Source organism: Mycteria americana, chromosome 9 (assembly GCF_035582795.1).
Source record: "Mycteria americana isolate JAX WOST 10 ecotype Jacksonville Zoo and Gardens chromosome 9, USCA_MyAme_1.0, whole genome shotgun sequence".
NCBI classification, from domain to species: domain Eukaryota; kingdom Metazoa; phylum Chordata; class Aves; order Ciconiiformes; family Ciconiidae; genus Mycteria; species Mycteria americana.
The window spans coordinates 3,375,198-3,394,206 of NC_134373.1; the positions used below are offsets into that span (position 1 = coordinate 3,375,198).

The 19,009-nt window shown below is 40.3% G+C and overlaps 1 protein-coding gene across 16 annotated transcripts in view; it reads left to right on the top strand.

The window, feature by feature from the left end:
• The window catches only part of LRRFIP1 (LRR binding FLII interacting protein 1), a 120,374-nt gene that overhangs the window by 80,876 nt on the left and 20,489 nt on the right, over positions 1–19,009 (top strand). For 5 of the 16 annotated variants that reach the window (XM_075512131.1, XM_075512119.1, XM_075512126.1 and 2 more), the window contains 7 exons: positions 616–660; positions 1,633–1,698; positions 5,385–5,462; positions 14,186–14,218; positions 15,018–15,143; positions 16,524–16,595; positions 18,807–18,977. In XM_075512131.1, the coding sequence (XP_075368246.1) occupies positions 616–660; positions 1,633–1,698; positions 5,385–5,462; positions 14,186–14,218; positions 15,018–15,143; positions 16,524–16,595; positions 18,807–18,977 (591 nt within the window). The remainder of the gene's footprint in view (positions 1–615; positions 661–1,632; positions 1,699–5,384; positions 5,463–14,185; positions 14,219–15,017; positions 15,144–16,523; positions 16,596–18,806; positions 18,978–19,009) is intronic. The other 11 variants (XM_075512133.1, XM_075512124.1, XM_075512128.1 and 8 more) reach the window with 5 other exon arrangements.

Sequence of the window (19,009 nt, forward strand, 5' to 3'; positions counted from 1 at the left end):
GCTGGAGTATCTCTTGCACCTAATTATGCCGGATACAGTATGTGCTCTCGGAACTTAATTGCTGCATCTTGTGAGTGATGGTTACTAACGGCAAAGTAATTTGTTTTATGGTGCTCTGACTTAAGTACTCATAATTTTGTCCTGAATTATTTGGGTTTTCTCTGCATTTTTGTTTAATAATAAAATACAGAAGAGATGATCTTATAGCTGTGTGAAACACTTTAAAATGTATACCTTAAAACACTTCTGTCTTTGTATGTAGCTCTTTTTCTGGCTTTGGTTGAAGTGAGGAGAAACACCCTTTCTGGTTGCTATACACAAATGTGTGTGAGACGATAACAACTTAACCTAAAATTAAATTATGCTGTTTTGCTTTTGCATACTGTTGTGTCCTCCCTTCCTGTAGGAAATGCACGTGTCTGCTTTGTATTCTTAGTCTTTGGGAGTTGAGATCTAATGCTTTTACAGCGCAGATGACTAATACTCTCTGTACTGGGTTTCCTTCTGTTGTAGTTTAATAATTCTAATCTCTTATCAAGATGGTTAATTCTGCTGTAAGCACCTTTTTTATGTTTCATTTTCTGTGCAAAAAAGTTTTGTGCTTGTCTTCCTCAGCCCTCCTTGCTGTACAGCGATGCCCTGCCAGCCAGAAGTTACAGGGTTTGTTGTACTAATGCTCTAAACACAAATACCGAAGCCACTCGCCTTCAGCCGTGCATATGTTGTCTCTGTAGTTCCTGTTGGGTCCATTTATTTCACCCTGTGGTGTCTGATCCATCTGAATGCACGTGTGCAATGCTGTTTGTACAGACCTGGATTTGCTGGTCCTTCCTTTTATTCCCGCTGGAACTGTGCAACCACTGCTCGTGGGGTTGTGATGCTGCCATGGGCTTCTCTCTGGATGGAGACGGTCGTCTTCGTTTTGGTGTGTTAGCTACAGCGTGCAGGAGCAGGCCAGAGAGAGGCAACATCAATTCTTTCTGGTTGTGTTACAGCTAACTAAACTCTGTTTAAAAAGATTTTGGAGCCAATTTCCACTCTTCTTGTTTAACCTTTTAAAATGAGCTGCTCGCAGATTTTATTCTCAATGCTTAAAGGTAGAGTTTCCTGCGTTTCCTGAGCCAGACATTTATACGCTAAACTGGAGCCAGAGTCTTAGAATATGCATCTTCCCCCTTTTTTATTAATTTGGTTAACTGGCTAGCAGGTGAAATTCATCAGGCATAAGTGTGGGGGTTTTTTCCCCCCATATTTTGCCAGCACCAGAAATGAAAGTTAAACAGATTTGAACAACTTGAGAATTGATGTAGCCGTTTTGTTGGAAGGCAACATAAACCATTGAATTGATCATTGGGAGAACAGTTAGAAATGCATGACTGTGTGATGGACCGGGGGGGTGGATGTCAGGTTTTGCACGTGCCTTATGGCGTTTCCCAGCTCACTGACTTCAGGTTGTGTTAGATCTTCACTTGCATGTTGCTTGTGGTTGCGTACAGGAGATGTCCCTGTCCTTGCACATACTGCTCGTTCCCGTACGTCCTTCGCGCTGCACCTTGTGAATTTGTAATGCTCCAGACTGAAATCGGAAACTAGGTCTGCCAGTCCTGTTCTGACTCTGTCTTTTAATTGTAGGCGTCTGTGTATGACGAGAGCGTTTACAGTGGGAGTCGTCGGTATAGTGCCTCTAGTTCTCGTGCTGTAAGATGTTTTCTGCATTTCCCTGTTGTCTTGTCTCTGTCCTCCAGTAACCCGTGTGTACCAGAACACAGCCTTTTCTGGGCTGAGGAACATTTAAGATGGACTTTGTGAGATTCGTAGCCTACTGCTGTAGGCAAAAGTACGAGCACTGTTTCTGTGAGCTTCCGTGAAATAATAAGTAGTGATTTATCTGCTGTTGTAATGCCTGGCCTCGTGCAGACCGGCTCTGGCTAGCACCGACAGAGCCCGACGCTAGGCACTCGCCTCCCCTGCGGCGAGGGGAATTCAGCTCTGCCTTGCGCTTGGGTTGCAGATACAACACCTTGGAAAGACGGTACATAAAGTCCCTTCCCTCACTGAGACTTAATTCCTCTTTTGAAAACTGATAATAAAACGGGGTTTTTTAATAAAGAAATTAATAAAATCATTTCCCCATTAGCACTTATCTGCTAGCATGAAGTAAAGGATTGTTGTGAACGTATAGCTTGCTTGGGTTTGTTTCTTGGATTTATAGTCTGTAGGGATGTCTCGGGCAACTTGTGACAACATTTTTGAAATACATGCTCCTGTGAGTGGAGAGCTCTGTCATTTATGGGGAGAGACAATATGAGGAATGACAATATAAATTGTTTCCTTTCAAAAAAGAGAGGCTGCAGGACTCTGTTTACAGACTGGAAAGGCAGAAAACGCCTTCACCTCTTCTCAGATGGGGCCTCTGTGTCGTGGTGGGTGTTTGGGCCAGCCCGTACATCTCCTGCTGTTGTATCTGCCTGGAAAAAATAAACCAGTATTTTTGATTTTTAAATTCTGCTCCGTGGACCCAGTGCTTCTTCTGCCTCTGAACTCCTTTGCTGATTATCAAAAAAAAAAACAAACCCAAAACAAAACCCAAAAAACCAACCAAACAAACAAAAAAAAACCCACCAAACAAAAAAACACCACCCAAGACCTGAACAGAAAAAAGCCTTAAGACAAAGCATCAATGTTAATTTAATGTTACAAGTTACAATTTTATTAGCTTGGAGAAGGAAGCAAACTTTCAAGAATGCTTACTAAGTGCTTGGTAGCCTTTAAAGGGCTATTCCATCCTCTTGCAGTCACACTGATTCACTAGTTGGGCTGTGCATCTTGCTGCTAGTGATGTTAAGCTTCAGGTTACTTTTTGTTTCACCTTTTGTGCCTTGTTTTCATTTGGCTGCCTTGGAGAATTCATTGATACTTACCCGTTTGGACTGTTGTGGTAGCCTGCAATTCAGTGAATTTGCTACTGAGGCTGCGCTGAGCTGGTCGTAGCCCTTTGTAGGGGATGTCTTCCTTTGAGATAAGTCTCTCAAAGGTCCAGATGATACGCTACTGCTCTTGGGAGAAATCACTTATGGTGGGCTCCAAGCCCAAACGCTGTTTACAGGTCTTTCGGCCACTGTTAATGGCTTGAGCAGGGAACGCTGAATAAAATGCTGGGGCTTGTTCCCCTTCATCTATCCCATCCCACCCTGTGCCACAGGTATTTGGAAGCCTGTGTATAACCCAGCCTTTCCAGTTTCTGTTGCACGGCCACTTGTAGTAATGAGAGAGTTGAAGTATGAGGTTTTTGCTTCAAAGGGAACAGCCTTGTCACAATTACCGAGTTATCTGTGGTTATTTTAAAGTCTCTGAACCTCGTAGCACTTGTAACGCGTAGAGGGTGTGCCATTTGGGTAGCTGTTCCCAAAGAGTGTTTTTGGATGATGGGAGGACAGGTGAATGCAGGGGGCGAGGCTGAAACTGGCTGGGCTTGGTCTCAGCTTGAACAAGCGACGCTTGCTTCCGTCTTCTGCCCTGCAATACACAGGGAGCAACTATGGAATAAATAGGTCCTGTGAAACGTTAATATGGGATTCATCAGCAGTTAATACTTTTTCCTTGTCATGTGTTTCAAGTTTATGCTACATCCTTGTTATGTTAAACATAAAACACCAGTGATGGCGCAAGGCTTCTGTGCTAGAACTACTTAAGAAAACAAAATCTAAATGTTTACTAGAGTGCTTGTTGGTTTTAATTTAGGAATTGAAGTGGCTGTGATTGCACACAGTTTACAAGTATTTTCAATGCAGTTCTAAATTCTGTGTATTCTCATCTCTGAAATGAAGCTCTGTAGTTCAGGTGCATGAAGTCAGTGCTTCACGTAAGACGTCCGAGGACATGGCTTGGTCACATTCTGCCCTGCTTCAGGGGCTTGCTAAGGGCTGCGTACCTTGGAACGTAATGCTTTGTGGTTAGTAACTAAACTTATGGCTGTACTGTAGCTGGGGTTATTTCCAGCTTACCCTCTTATCATTTATTAGTGCTGTAAGCTTAATTTTCATTTAATACTGTGCCGCTTTGTTAGCGTGACTAATGATGCTGAAACAGTCCTTCAGTAGCTTGGTGAAGACCTGGCTGTCTCTGTAGCTGAGGAGTCCAGGGGATGCCTGTAGTGGCCAGGTAACTTATTAGAAGAAACCTTAAAAAAAAAAAAAAGACAGAGTACATGCATCTCAAAATAGGATAATTCTTTAGATTTCAGTGTTTTTGTATCTGAGAAACAGTCTTAAGCGTCTATAAAATAAACACATAAAGGTCATTAGCAGCATAGCCTGAGCTGCGGAGAAGAGCAGTTCCTCGTGCTTGTTCCTGTCCCTGAACTGCCTCTGCCCTTGTGTCGGTACAAGCTTTTGCACGTGACGCTTGACGGACTGCCGTGCCTCTTTACAAAGGCTACGTTCACAATTGCCTTGAGGTGGTAGCAACAGGAATAATACCGTGTCCGGTAAACCTCAAAAACTTCTTTAATTCATCTCTGTTCTGAATGTATCAAAACCTCCCCTTTTATATATGCTTATGTATCTTTTTATAAAGTGCATCGAAATACAAGATTGAGTGTGAAGCTGCTACTCTGAAATCTGAAAATAGAGGCAATAATTCTAAAATGCTTTTCCAGATAAGTTTTAGTTCTGTTTCCCTGATGCTTTAAACTTTCATTTCCCTTCTCTACTTCCACTGCATTATAACCCCTGGAAATAAAACAGTGTAGACACATTCTTGGTCCTTGTCAGCAACAAGTCAGCCCTGTCTGTTCTGCATCACTGCTTAGATGTTTGCTTTTAAGGAGGACTAAAATACTCTCTTTGGCAGGAGATGAGGACTGCAGGTGCTGGAAAAGCAGGAGAGATACCTAGTCTCTGAGATGGTCTCAGTTTTTACTTTAATCACCACATAGATGGATGTTTCTTGCTTTGACCTGTGGAGCACGGATTCATTTTATATGTGCACAATGTCAGAAACATGGGAAGAAGGCTCGGCTCACCAGAGAACCTCAGAGCTCTTGAAGAGTAGTACGATTGAGCCTTTTGTATAGAGACTGAGAGTTGTTTAATTGTGACTTGTATCTTAAGATATACAAATAAATCATTAGTATTCTGTCATTCTAAGAATTGAATCAAAACTCTACTTGGTCTGCCAACTGGAATTACTGCTTGCCTTAATTTTTAAATGAACAGTTGAGGTGTCTGTTCTCTGACTTTCACTGCTGCTCCTTTGTCCAGCTGCATGTAACTATTTTTGTAACTAACTTCAGATGTAATGCTCTAAATCCTCTCTCGCTTCCCTTCCCAATTCTAATGCTTTTCTCTTTTCTCTGCTTGCTATTCTTGGTTTACCTGCGGCAGCCTTCCGAGTACAGCTGCTACCTTGGTTCGGGATCCCGGGCATCTTCAAGAGCCAGCTCTGCTCGGGCCAGTCCAGTGGTGAGCTCCTCTATTTTTCTTTGTCTCTAAACTGCTTAATTCTTCTGTTCTTCAATGTCTCTCTTGTACAAAGAGGTCGCTGTCCCTCGTGAGGCAGTTTCTTATGGTATTAACTGGACCTTCTGGGCAATGCTTAAGACAAAGAAGGGGTGAACCAGATGAGAAATTACAAAACCAAAGTAATTTCTGTGCAGACGTACGTGTTTTGCAATAGAAGTACACTTTGGACTCATGTGACAATGCATAAAGCGCATCAGCAAGGGTATTGTGAAAAAGACTACATTGTCGATGCTAGTGCCACATCTCCTGTGGTTATTAAAATCAGGAGACCCTAAATCTTACTGCAGCATTCAAGTAGTTTAGTTTCTCTGTATTCAGCAGTATTTTGGTGGTATGTTGCTGCAAGGCCGCAGGGCTATCCAGAGATTGGATTTGAACATATTTGTTGGACTGTAGATTACTAGGCACTGCGGAGTCCTTAGCATGGTGAAGTGCTAGAAGGATTACGTGTACCTGACATGTAATGAATTCCCATCATGAATTCCCAAGTAGTCATGGCAGAACAAGGCTCAAATGCTAAAGGCTTGTCCAACCCCTGTGACTGTAGTTGACCAAGACAAGACTTTTTCCCCTGCTTTTTACAGATATGAAGTCATTGTCTTCTATTTTTTCAATGGCATATCGGTGCTTTCTCTTTGTGATTGTTCCATCTAGCTGTTTACAACTCTGAATATCTTTCCTGATTAATTTCAGAGCAAGGCTCTGAATAGAGTGGTGACAGTAGCGGAGTGCAGTAGCATGTCTTGTAGAGGAAATGTGCAGCTTACAGTAAACTAGTCTATAACAAAATTAATCTTCCATGGAGAGTGAGTTTTGAAGTGTTGCATCGAGTTTTGGTAAGCTGGCTTTACTTCATGGAAGTGTTCCTCCTAGTGAAGTTTTAACGTGCTAGTTCTCCTGGGACCTGTCACATATTACCTACCACATCCCCAAGATGCGAAGTGATGAGGAGGGTGATACCGTAAATTAACACACACAACGTGCTTCTCTAGTCATAACATCCTGTTGCCTGTGTTCCTTTGCTGAGGAGCTGAACCTTAAATGCTGTAAATGTTGCCTTAAGGACTAATTAAAAAGGAGCGTCTGGATAGTCAAAGAAGCTACCACAGCATGCAACACGGTAAGCTGTAACAGGAACATTTGGAGTGTTCCTCTTCAGCAAACACACATCGTCTGCAGTAAGGAATTGCTTTGTATCTGATGTCCCCCATCGTGCTGGTTCCCCTTCAAACATAGCCTGCGATTTGAAAACCTGTGTGCTGTGGGGGTTTTCTCCTGTAGTTAGAACTGTGCAGTAGGTCTGCATCCCGGTGGTGAAAGGGGCCTGAACCTCTCCATGCAGGGTTACTGCTTGTCATCAGGCAGGGAATAGGCGAGCCTTTTGATCATCAAGCGAGCCCTTTCCTTCTAAGTGAAAAAGAGCTGAATAAACTGACTGGAGCAAGAGGAAATGGAACTGATAGAAGAGCTATGTGCTCTGAAGTGTTAGTGTTTCTTAAAGACAAGGGTATATCCACTTTTTAAAATGATTTTTTTTTTTAAAGAGGATTTTCATCAGATAATATATGGCAGCCGGTGAGCTATAAATAAATTAGTATTTCAATTAGTCCCTGAGTCTGAGTCCCTGAGCTATGCATTTTTGCAGTATATATATATCTTACATTAGTAATACTTCTTAAATGGCTTTGCAAACTGAATTTCAATTATCCCCAAAGCAAAAAATAATCAGAATAACCAGGGATTCCATTAAAGTTCTTTAAGTGTAAGAATTGGGTACCCATACATTGATGTTGCTTTCCATTATGTGGTTTTTGTATGCAGTCTGAGTCATTCGTGCAAGTTGCTTATGGTAATCACAAAATGCAGCTTGCCCCTCCTGGGAGCTATAGGGGATTTTTTTTTTTAATTCTCTGCTTACACTTTGGACTGTTTGTATGCAAGTGGCCGGGGATGGTTAGCTGTGTCAGCACCGATGCTGGAGAGGTGCCAAGCTGAATCTGCTCTGCAAGGAGACAACAGGCACTTTTTAATTTTTTTTTTTTTAGTTTTTTCATTAGTGGTTTATCGCAGGGTGTGAAGAGCTTCTGTTATTTCCGTGGCCTTGAAGAAGAGCTGAGAGTTAATGCTGTAGTGGCTCTAAAAGGCACCACTGCAGGGGCTTTGCTTCTCCTGATGCAAGGTAGTATAAGCCTTGTTAACGGGGTGGCGTTGCTCTTCTAAGTTCTAATGACTACAAGGGGTCAGTGCAGCAGCACCTTGTGATTTTTTTTTCCTTTTTTTTTTTTTCCCCCCCTGTATTAAACAGACAACACCTTTTCATGTAACTCACAGTAAGGAATCACTTGCCTTGCCTTTTACTAAGAGAGGATTCGAGGCGTTTAACATTTCCAGTTCTGTACTTCTTGTTGGCAGTAAAGATGCTGAAATAGAGCCCTGTCTTCTCAGTGGGCTTAGCAGTGTATCGCTTCCACTCATACATTCCCGAAATGCCACCTGCTTGGGCTTCCTAAAGGAAGAATAAAAATCTCCTTGGACGATGGCGATAACTTATGAGAGGAAAAAAGTGGTGTTTTTTGTCTATATCAGTAGTCTACGTTAGAACTGTTTTAATAGTGCTAACCCCCAAAACTGAGTTGTTCCCTGCCTTAATGTATCGAGCCATATGCTTTCGTGTTTCTGCTTTATATATCTTCTGGCATTTACACACGTAAAGATTTGATTCCAAGTTTACTTTTTAAATGGCTGGCAGAGGAGGAAAGAAAGGGGGGAGTATCTGTTGGGTTGAAAAGCTGAGTTTCCAGCATGCTTATGTCACTTGAGAGTGTGATAGTTTACAAAATCCATGTAGTGTAATCATGAGTGCTTACCACTGAAGTTAAATATTATTTTCTTATGATTATGGGCATTATTAGGCAGAAGACCAAACTGAACTGTTCCCAAGCCTGACTATCATGAGAAATTATATCTTGAGAACGGAGAATGATTCAATGTAACTTTCTAAATTAAAGTGTACAATATCTTGTTACTTCAGCCCTTAAATCTTTTCTCAGAATTTTGTTTCCCCCTTCTATCACTGTTCATTAAACAGTGAGCAAAAAGCGACAGTAGCTTTCCTGCTGCGCACAGCTTTGCCAGCTTGTGTTCTCATTTGTGTTACCATGTTTGTGATAAAAAGCCAGGAAGATACTTAAACACAACATGTGAATATTTATTTGTCTTTGTATGTATTTTTAAGAATTCAATATATCTGCATGAAGTTTGCTGTTTGATTATTTTTCTTTAACGTTTTTCCCGTTATCCCCACTAGTAATTATTATCTGCTGACCTTGCAGTTACTGCAGATACGCAAATGTGTTGTTTAATATTATACTTGATATATAGTACAGATCTTAAGACTGCTGAGAGCAAACTTTGGGCCCGTCTGCGCAAATGGAGGTAAATCTTGTGCCCAAGCTAGTGGCATGTTTTGGCTGAGATGGGCTTTTTAATAGTAATTGCTGATTTTTTTTTTGTTGTTTTTAAATGAATAAACTAGTAGTGAAAAGCAATTTTTTATACATTTGAAATAGACTCAGAATGCAGTAGTATTTCTGTGAAGACTTTCTGAGCAAAGGAAGGCAAAATAATAGGAGAGGGCACGTTTTGCTACCCTGAGAAGATGATCTTTCATGTTAACTCTCTCCCTTCTCGTGGAGTCTCAGATGGCGGGCACAAGCAGTCGGCATGCAGCCAGGCGGGCTGGTACCGACAGCAGCCTGATCATACAAAGTGCAAGACTGAAAATGCAAGAGCCGCTTAGCGAGTGTGCGGTCCTCCGGTCATACATTAATGCACAGTTGTGAGTAGCTTTTTTCATTTGAAGAAGCTTGTCATGTTCTCACCAGAAATAAAATGAAGACAGTCAGACTTAATTTTCATGGAAGCAGTTATCAGCATGCTCAAGCTTTGCCTTCTCTCCTCTACACTTACAAAATTACGGTAGGCTTGTATCCTCGCCCAGCCACTGACAGTCTGGGTGTGTTTTCGGCCCCTCCGGAGTGAGGATTTGCTGCAGTGCTAACGTGCATTTCAGAGACTGATAAGTTTGTTTAAGCAATGGTGTTTGGCATAACACTCATTCCTGAGCGAGGATACTTCTGACAAATCCACTTTAGACCTGACAAAGTTCAGCAGCGTTTTTCCCCTGCTGACTTTTAAAGGCTTATTGCTAATTGCTAGTGTTAAGGTGGCTCTCACTGGAAAAACACGCAGGAACCCTCTGTGTTACTGCCTGCCCCAGCCCAGCTGATCAAACCGGTAAGATGGGGATTGTAGGAGCGATTATATTGACTGCAGTACTACTTGTTTTTTAATTCCAGTTTTTCTAGATACCATCCTGTGTTCAGCACTACCTATTGCAGGAATTTTTCTTTGGTATGGGTCGCATTTCCATTTCCAACTGTGCTGTACTGCTTTAAGAGCAGGAAATGGTCTTAATTTGATTTGTCACCAAAAAAAACCCCTTGCTTTTATGAGGAAGTTTGACCTAAGTGCAAGATCTTAGATGGAGCTGAGCAGTGACAGCCACGTACTGAACACGCTGAAGTTGTTCTCATACCTGAGGGTGGTATGCGGTGCTGCCCAACTGCAAGCATTTCGTATTTCCCTTCCTCTCTAGCCTTGTTTAGCAAGCTGGAAGCTGGAAATTGTGCCTTAGTCCCGATTCCTCCATCGATTTAAAGATCTGAGTAATTTTTTCTCTTTACTTGCAGCTGGGGTGTAATGCTTAACTGTCCCAGGGTCTCTGGTCTTTTCAGTAGGTGTTTGAGAGTCGTCTTGTGGGATGCACTGCGATAGTGCTGCAGCGGCTCTAATTTTGGCCTGGGCACTAACCAGTGGCAAAGAACGTCAAGGGTTAACCTGCTAGCTGACTGCAGAGTAGAGTGAAATACTTTTTCAAACACTATACTAAAATGTTTTTATTATCTATGAAAAATAGGCAATATATCCATATATAGACTTGTGGGATGATTTTGCTCTTGTTAAGTTTCCAGCTGCAATAAGCCTCTGATATTGCTGACATTTTTGTAACACTGCTCTGGATTTATTCTGAAATCGCTGTCAGAAGAGGCTGAACTCTGATCCCATTGTACTTATTTTGCAGAGAGCAACCTATTCCCCTTGCCAAAACAACAATGTGTGTGCTGGAGTTCCTTGGAAAATTATTTCCTTTTCCTGCTTTTTTACACGCTCAACTACAAATTGCCCAAATTGTTGGTGAAGAGGAAGGTAATCTGTGATTAGAGACAGCCCCGTACCCTTGTGGAAATGAAAAATAGTATAATGTTCTAGAAATTAAAGGTCTCGTATCATTAGGTGAATTCCTCTTCAGATCTCCTCTTCCAGCAAGTATTCTGTTAGTCCTTTATATTTTCGTGTGGAAAAGTCCCAAAGCCAGTATATTTCTATGAAGGGCTATGCTGAGTATAGTACTGTGAAGGTGGAGAGGTGGTTTTCAGTCTGTTTGATCATTACAGTATTCTTTATTGAATGATAATACGGAAGGTAAGTATTTTGGGCGAGAATTTTGTGCAACTTCAAATAAAAATAAACATTTTTTCCTGACCTTTATCTGTTTGATTTGTCACTGGATCAAATGCCAAAGGGCTTCTTGGGGACCGGGTGAAGGCTGAAAACCTGGAGTTCCCTCTGGTGGCTGAGTGCTGTTGGAAAGCACAAGATATCTTTTTAAGGGAGTGATACTGTGAATACCTTGATCTAAAGATAAGCAGAATGAAAACTCAATAAAATATTCATCTAAAATAGACTTCTGTCTTTCTACAAGACACTCTTTACAGCTTTTAGTGTACCGCTGCCATGTAACCATAAAATTAAATGCTGCTTGTTTCAGACTGACTTTTTGCTTAGAAAGGTGTTGTGTAGCAGGAGGCATCTTTGTAATGAAAGGAAACTACGTTAGGATGAGGAACCGGCTTCTCTCAAAACAGATTAAATTTTTAAACGGTAATATTTAAATATATTGGTAGTGGTAATTACTGTTTTTGAGGAGAAAATGCTCTGAGTATTCAATTCATGGCACCAAATGGATGTGTGTATGAGGGCATCACTAGGGAAAATGAAATCTCCTGTGGTTTTTTTTTTTAACCCACCCATATTTTAGAAGTTACTTAATAGTTTAATAATTAAAGATTATGCCACCTCAGAGAATTATTAAAGATTGTTTTGCAATGAATGTGTGGCAAGCTTCACAGGTGTGGTTATGAGTGCTCTGAGTAGAAATGTCCACTGTATGCATATCTCTCACCACATTGTCTTCTACGCTTTCCCCTTTGTAAATGCAAGCTTTTATTTGACTCGTGATGCATCCTTAAAATAATATCAAGATTTACTCCCTTCTTTTACCTTATTAAAAACTGGTTGCACAATAGAGGACATTCTGCAAATGGCTGAAGGAAAATAATACTTTGAGTTGTGCCCTGAACCCATAAGGTAGACTTCGCAAAAGGCTGTACATTAAATTTCTGGAGATAGATTTGTGTGTGTGAATGCACTAATCTTTGATAACACGCCAATATTTACACTGCCACAACTGTCTTGACAAACAACAACATAGTGTTTGGCTGGGCTAGAAGGCTGCCAAATCCACCACTTGGAGCTGTCTGGCGTGAAAATAATAGGCTGTTTGCAAAAAATCAGTCCATCTTGTTTCTCGGGTCTGAACTGAAGTATCTGCCTTCATTAATGACCTTTTCTTATTGCACTCAAATGCAGATATATCATCCCCCCCCCCCCCCCCCCCCCCCCCCCCCCCCCAGTGTATTCAGTGTCTCTGCAAAGTTTACATCTAGTGCTTTAAGTCTGGCTTATTTTACTTCAAAGCCTACGTCTTAAATTTTCTTAATGCTAATCATAGGGAATTTACGATATGAGATGTGTTGTCAGTGTAAAAAGTTGATTTGTAATAGGTACCTCTCAGTTCTGGGATTTATTTATTTTTTTTTTTAATAGAGTACCGTGAGTAATATGAAAAATAACAAGTGGGATCATCCACACATTGCTCTGTATAATTCAAAGAAAAAAATCTATGCTGAATGTGAACTGGTTGGAAAGAGATGGAGTTTTTGAGTGCGTTTTCAATGAAACTTATCAACTTAACCTCAACTATTCCCTATCTTCCCCTGAAACAGGTCTCTTCTGATTTATTTTTTTTTTTCCCCCAGTTGTTTCAAAAAAATTATCCCTTTGACTCAGGCTCTTGATCTGAGGAAGCCATTAACGTTCTAGAAGTCTTTTGGGAAAACATCTTGACTGTGATGCTGAATGTTTCCAGAAGTAGTTGACATGTTCTGGACATTCTGAGTTCTGCTGAGCTCTTCCTTTCATGCAGTCATGCACTCAGATCCATTTTAGATGGAGATACTCATAAAAAGATTCTGTTTTGAAACGCTTCCCCCCCGCCCCCTCAATAGCAAAGTGAATCTGACAAAACACTTGATTTTAAATTTCTGCTCTTGGGAACTTGTATATCTTGTTTGGTTTCAGAGCAGGAAAAAGTGATAGGATTGTTCCCATCAAGGGGGGGAAAAAAAAAAATCTGCCCAGGTTGTATGGTTTTTTTGCCTTGTAACTTTCTTCTAAGCTTTTAAGTTGTCTCTATCCGTGGTAATTTTCTGTACTCCTAAATGCTACTTTGGCTCTGATTTTGGCTCTAGACTAGTTTTAGTGCAGGATCTCTCTTCTGAATCAGTAAATTCCAGTGAAGCATTGAAACCATAAATGGGCTGTTTATTTAGACTTTGAACTGGTCCCTGATATTTGACTTGAGGGTCAGTTTTTGTAGTCTCAACCTTACTTGGATCTTCACTTGAAGTCACAGTCACCTTTTGTCTTGAGTGGAGAACACTTAGCAGGGGTTTTAAGCTTTAGAGTTCTTTTTTCATTCTTTTTGTCCCATTCTTCTTTTGGGAGCGGTGCAGACATAGTACAGTCCTTCAAGTCTAACTTGGTACCTTGCTTTTTGAAGCAGGGGAGGCTGTGCTGGCGGGCTTCAGGGGTAGCTTATTTTAGTTAAGGTCTATAAAACTGTAGCTTCAATAAGCTATCTTGGTCAGGAAGTCTTTTGATCTTTCAATTAAAAACTTAACCTCTCTACTTAGGTAAATTACTATTTTGGATTTATTTGAGGCATATTTTTAAATTGTTCTAAAATAAATAGGAGCCGGTGCATATGTTGGCACAGGATACAGCTGGTTTTATGTCCAGGGAAAGACATCTGAGGCTTTGAATTCATGCCCATGGTAGGTCTTTGTATTATTGCATTGTTAACTCCTAGATCAAGCGCCATCTTCATGTTTGAAATATTGTGATGTAGAATATGGGAAAAAATACTCCTCTGTCTTATTTAATAGCCCAAATAGTTTTTTATCGATAAGTATATTCCACTTAATTACATACTGCTTAGAAATTTGAAGTGAATTGTCCAGCCTTGAGCCCTGAGATGCCAGCCAGGACAGAGCTCTTCTGAGCAAGCTGGCTGCTTTTTGAGTGGATAGAAATTGCTAATGAAAAGTCTTTTACAGGTTTAAGAATTCTCTTTCTGATATCTTACTGCCTTCACTTGTCCTTCGTTATCTAACGATTCCTTCTAAATCTTTGTTTTACAGATTGAGGAAAGGCCAGAAAAAGACTTTGAGAAGGTAAGAAGGATGTTATGAATTATTCTGACAATAGTGGTTTTTTCACACTCTTTTTGGTAGGTAGAACTCGCAGTGAGTGTACAGAAATATATAAAATCCATTGTGGGGCAAAAATTTGAATTGTTGGAGCTAACTTAGTACTACACTTTTGAAGAAGAACTTTTCAACCTCTGTTCATTAGGATGTTAAGTAGCTGACCTTCAACAGCAGTTGGCTGAAATAGCTTTAGGCTAAGCCACGTGAATACTGTGTTTGTTTATTAGATTTTAATTATGGTATTATGAAAAATAAATAATAATTATAAAAGAGGATACTGCAGTAGTCAGAAATTGGCTTAGTGCAGAACCCTCAGTACAGTAAAACAGTTAATGTGGCTACTGCTGCAGAGTCGATACGTATCCATGAAAGGAGAGGAGCTTGAGGGGTAGACAAAAGCATCCACAAAATGTATTATTACAAGTTTTGAAAATATCTGGCAAGACGATACTAGCCCCTGAAGATTTTGTCTAATTAAGAATTAATAGTTAGAAGCCAAGTCATGCAAACTTACATTACAATAGTGTTTAAATACATCTGATCTGCCTTTTCTCATTAGTTTTCCTTGTTAAATTTGGGTCCTTTGATTTTTCTTCTTAGCAAGTTTACATTTTAATCAAATTTGCATAATTTAGAAGTGCAAGGGTTGGTGTAATGTGTGTATTAACAAAAAAACCAAACCAAAACAAAAAAACCCAAACTACAAACCCACAGTGTATCTAGAAAAAAAATTATAACCATTTTTAACTGTGTGTGATTGTAGGGAGCACGTACTGTTTCAAGTTTATCAGCAGCTACTTTAGCTTCTCTGGGTGGGACTTCTTCACGAAGAGGCAGTGGGGATACCTCCATCTCAGCTGATACAGAGGCATCTATCAGAGAAATAAAGGTAAGAAATACTTAAAACCAGCATAAATTGTTAGGAATCTGTCTCTTAACTATGTCTCTTTGATCAGAATGTTTTTATGCCTTGCATTTGATAAATTAATAAACTATAAGATTACTTGAAAGTAGTGCCGCTGTTCCCATTACTGACTATAGAAATTGGCAGTAAGAATTGGGATTGACAGGCTAATACTAACTAGGTCTGTCCCGCCCCATAGACTAATAAATTAAATAGACTAATATCATCTAAAGGATATTATAAAATACGCTTTGGACTTCTTTCCAAAAAAGAAACTGTCTTGTCTCCCCCTCTTGGCAGTTCTGACAAAATGAATTGTGTGCTGTAAGTGAGAAGTGAATAGCTTTATTGGAGCGATGCTGCTGGGAAGCTAGTGTGTATTGCAGGAATATTTGGGTCGAGTCCTACGGCAGATGATAGCAGATCAGCCTGATGATAATAGACACACCTCATCCTAACCTAACGAAATAGGAAGTGGAGTCGGTATAGCACACTGATAGGAGGATTGAAATAATGCGAGCAGCACTGCACTTACTGGATGCTAATTTGGGGAGGGGACTGTATTTTGTAATCTTAGTTCGTGATTCCATGAAGTTTGACACATTTGAATAGCAAATAGCTATGCAATCCAGTGTTCGTATCATTGAGTGCTCGTCTGGGTAGCCCATGGCTAAATTGTGTTATGTAATCTGTTTCTTAATGCTCCATTCCGAAGATTATTTTAAAATGGGGAATCTGAATTCTATTAACTTTCATGCATATGACTTACAACTCTTCTGAAATTACAGCCAGTTAAAACATCTGGAATTCATATTAGGACCTCAGATACCAGCAGGTCTGTCCCAGTTTCAGCACTGTAAAACAGCTGAAAGGTAGCCATTTGCTGGTGACCAAGGACAAGAGAGGAGACAGACTGTGAAATAGGACTTTTAATTAAAATTTAGTGTGACGGATGGTTTTCATACAGTCTTTCCTACATCTCTAGTATAGCCTGTATTTCAGGGCTGCTTTGGCAGTCGTTACCCTTAATACCAGAATCCCTCAAAGAGGGTGATAATCAGTGAAAGGGGTAGAGAAGGGCTGTGTGGCCAGGGCATATAATTGTTGGAAGCTTTGAAGCTGGGTCTGCATCTTGTCCTTAACATTGAAGAATTCATTTTTTCCAGTCAAGAAGAGCAGAATTAGCATAAACTTCTAACCAAGAAATTTCATTGTCCAGCAAGGCTTCAGGTTAGGATCAGACCGCTTAACCCGTGTGGTAGAAATATTTAAATGAGAACTTTGAATACTTGCTTTTCCTTATCAGCTGTGCTTCTGCCCGTTAGTTTCAGTGGCATCATTCACCTTTCTCACCGTTTCCCTCAGGATATCTATGAATTAAAGGACCAGATTCAGGATGTAGAAGGCAAATACATGCAGGGACTGAAAGAAATGAAGGTACTGGTTTACCGCAGAGTGGGAGTGTGATCATTAACACCAGCTAAACATTCAGAGAGTCAGTGTGAGACCTAGAACTGACCTTGCATGCTTTCTTCTGGGAGGGGTTGTAAATGGTGTGAAAAGCATTTCATTAACTGGAAAAGTATCTGTTCTGACCTCGATTGATCGTGGTGAGGAATGCTTCCAAACGTTAACTGAAAGGCTGCTGATTACTATTGCATGTTGTCTTTGCTGTTTTGAGAAGGTAATCATTTTGCTAGCGAATTAAAATTATTAGGGGTTTTTTATAGTTGCCTAGTCCAGGAAGCCTCCCAGTATTGGAAGATGAACTGAAACTCATGTCCTACAGTGCTATCAAAAATTGGAGTTTAAAAGCTTGTATGTTTTTGTTTCGATAAGGTCCAGCATACCTTTGGAAAGTTGTGCCTGTGAGGTGGTGACTATGGTTTTGGTTTCATATGTAGAACACAGAAGACACCCTTAAACAATTCTTGTAACAAACCTTCATGTAACAAAGCTCGTTACGTGAAGAATGAACGCTCACACCAGTTGGCACAGAGGAAGCGCTTACCACTTCCATGAAGCCATAAACGAACTTTGGTGCAACAACTACCTTGTGCATCTGTGTACCACCACCTATAAGTGAACAGCAACATGAGTTGCATTTTTTGGAAAAGGCAGTCTTGCAAATATGTATGTAGACATTCAGGCATATAATGCAACATTTATCAGCGTTAATTGCTGACTGTGTCATCGGCTCAACGCTGTGACAGGTGAAGATGCAGCCGTCTTAAGTGAATTCTCAATGGAAAAAGAGTAGTTTGGCTGTTTTTCTGTAAAACCTAATTGGTTTTTTTTTCCCCTGATCACTGTGTAGCAGGTGTAGCAAAATAATCACACTGCATAAAAAATGTAGGTCATTTTTAAATTTGTGTCCCTTAGACTGCCTTTTGTGGTGATTTGTACCTAAGCCGCACTGCTTGATGCTAAGAAAATAAAACGTAGCATGCTGAAGGAGTGGTGCAGCAGCTACCTTCACTTCTTACTTGCATATACTTCCTTTCCAGCTAATTTCTGAGGTTTGATCCTACCACTGTTTCCAAATCCTGGCTGCTTTCCTTTACTTGGTATTTCTCATCCTTGGGCTGGAAGGCGCACCAAAACATTAGTTTGTGTTTGGAACTGTACAAATTCATGTCTTTAAAGACAAATTCTCTTATTTGTCAATAGAAATGTAAACTAAACTGATTCAAACTTCATTTTGTCATCATCTCACCACTGTCAGCCCCGGTTCCATTGACTGAATGAAAAGGGAAGTATATGGAACTCATCTATGCTTTAGTTGTAATTATTAGAATTACTTAAGTTCCTTAATTGCTTGATCAATAAACTAAAATGATGACATGAGTATCCACCTTGTTTGCATATTTGCACTGTTTTGTTTATGTAACTCTTTTTTATTTCTGTATTAAAATCAAATACTGCAATGTTTGCCTGCACAACCATGGAAAATGATCCTGATCTTTATTTTGCCATCATCTGTTGTTATAAATACCTCAGTATCTTATATTCAGGTCAGGTTGATAGGAGAGGTTTTTGAGACCCTGGGAATTGTGTCTTACAGAGTAAACTTGTAAAGAAGGGATGTGATATAGGAAACCTAATGAAAAATGATACATCAGGTCACAAAAGCTGCAGCTTTTTCATGGCAAATTCTAATTCCTGAGTTGGTATATTTAGTGGTTCCCACACTGCCAGGATCCCTGAAATTTGTGTGAAGTGGCTGTCAAACTGCCTTAATTTAAGGCCTAAGATCATCTGAAATGATCTTAAATCAAGGCCAGTTTACCTTTAAAAAAAAAAAAATTCCAACATGTCATCTTCAGCAGCTGCTTTGAGCTGCCAGTGTGCAGGGACAGGGGGAGGAGGGAGAAGGAAGAAAACTCTGAGAAGGCAGAAGCTGAAGCAGCAGAGAGCAGGAAACGTTTTATCCATCCTGAGGTAAGGCTCCTTGCTTGTAAACAGACGCCTGGTGGGAACACCGGGGAGGTTATCCTCACCTTGGGACAGTTGGTAAGCACAGGGTTAGCACTGGTTTCTGTAGGAGTACTCGGCGTGCTTGTGGTTTAGTACTTAATTTTCTTGTGCAAGGGCTTGGTTGGCAAAGTGTCTTTTATAACTGACTCTGTGGTTGCTTATTCTTTGCAGGACTCTCTAGCTGAAGTTGAAGAGAAATATAAAAAGGCTATGGTGTCAAATGCTCAACTAGACAATGAAAAAACAAATTTCATGTACCAAGTAGATACCCTGAAGGATGCGCTCTTAGAGTTAGAAGAACAGCTGGCAGAATCCAGGCGGCAATATGAAGAAAAAAGTAAAGTATGTATATAGCTATGGCATGTTATTTCACA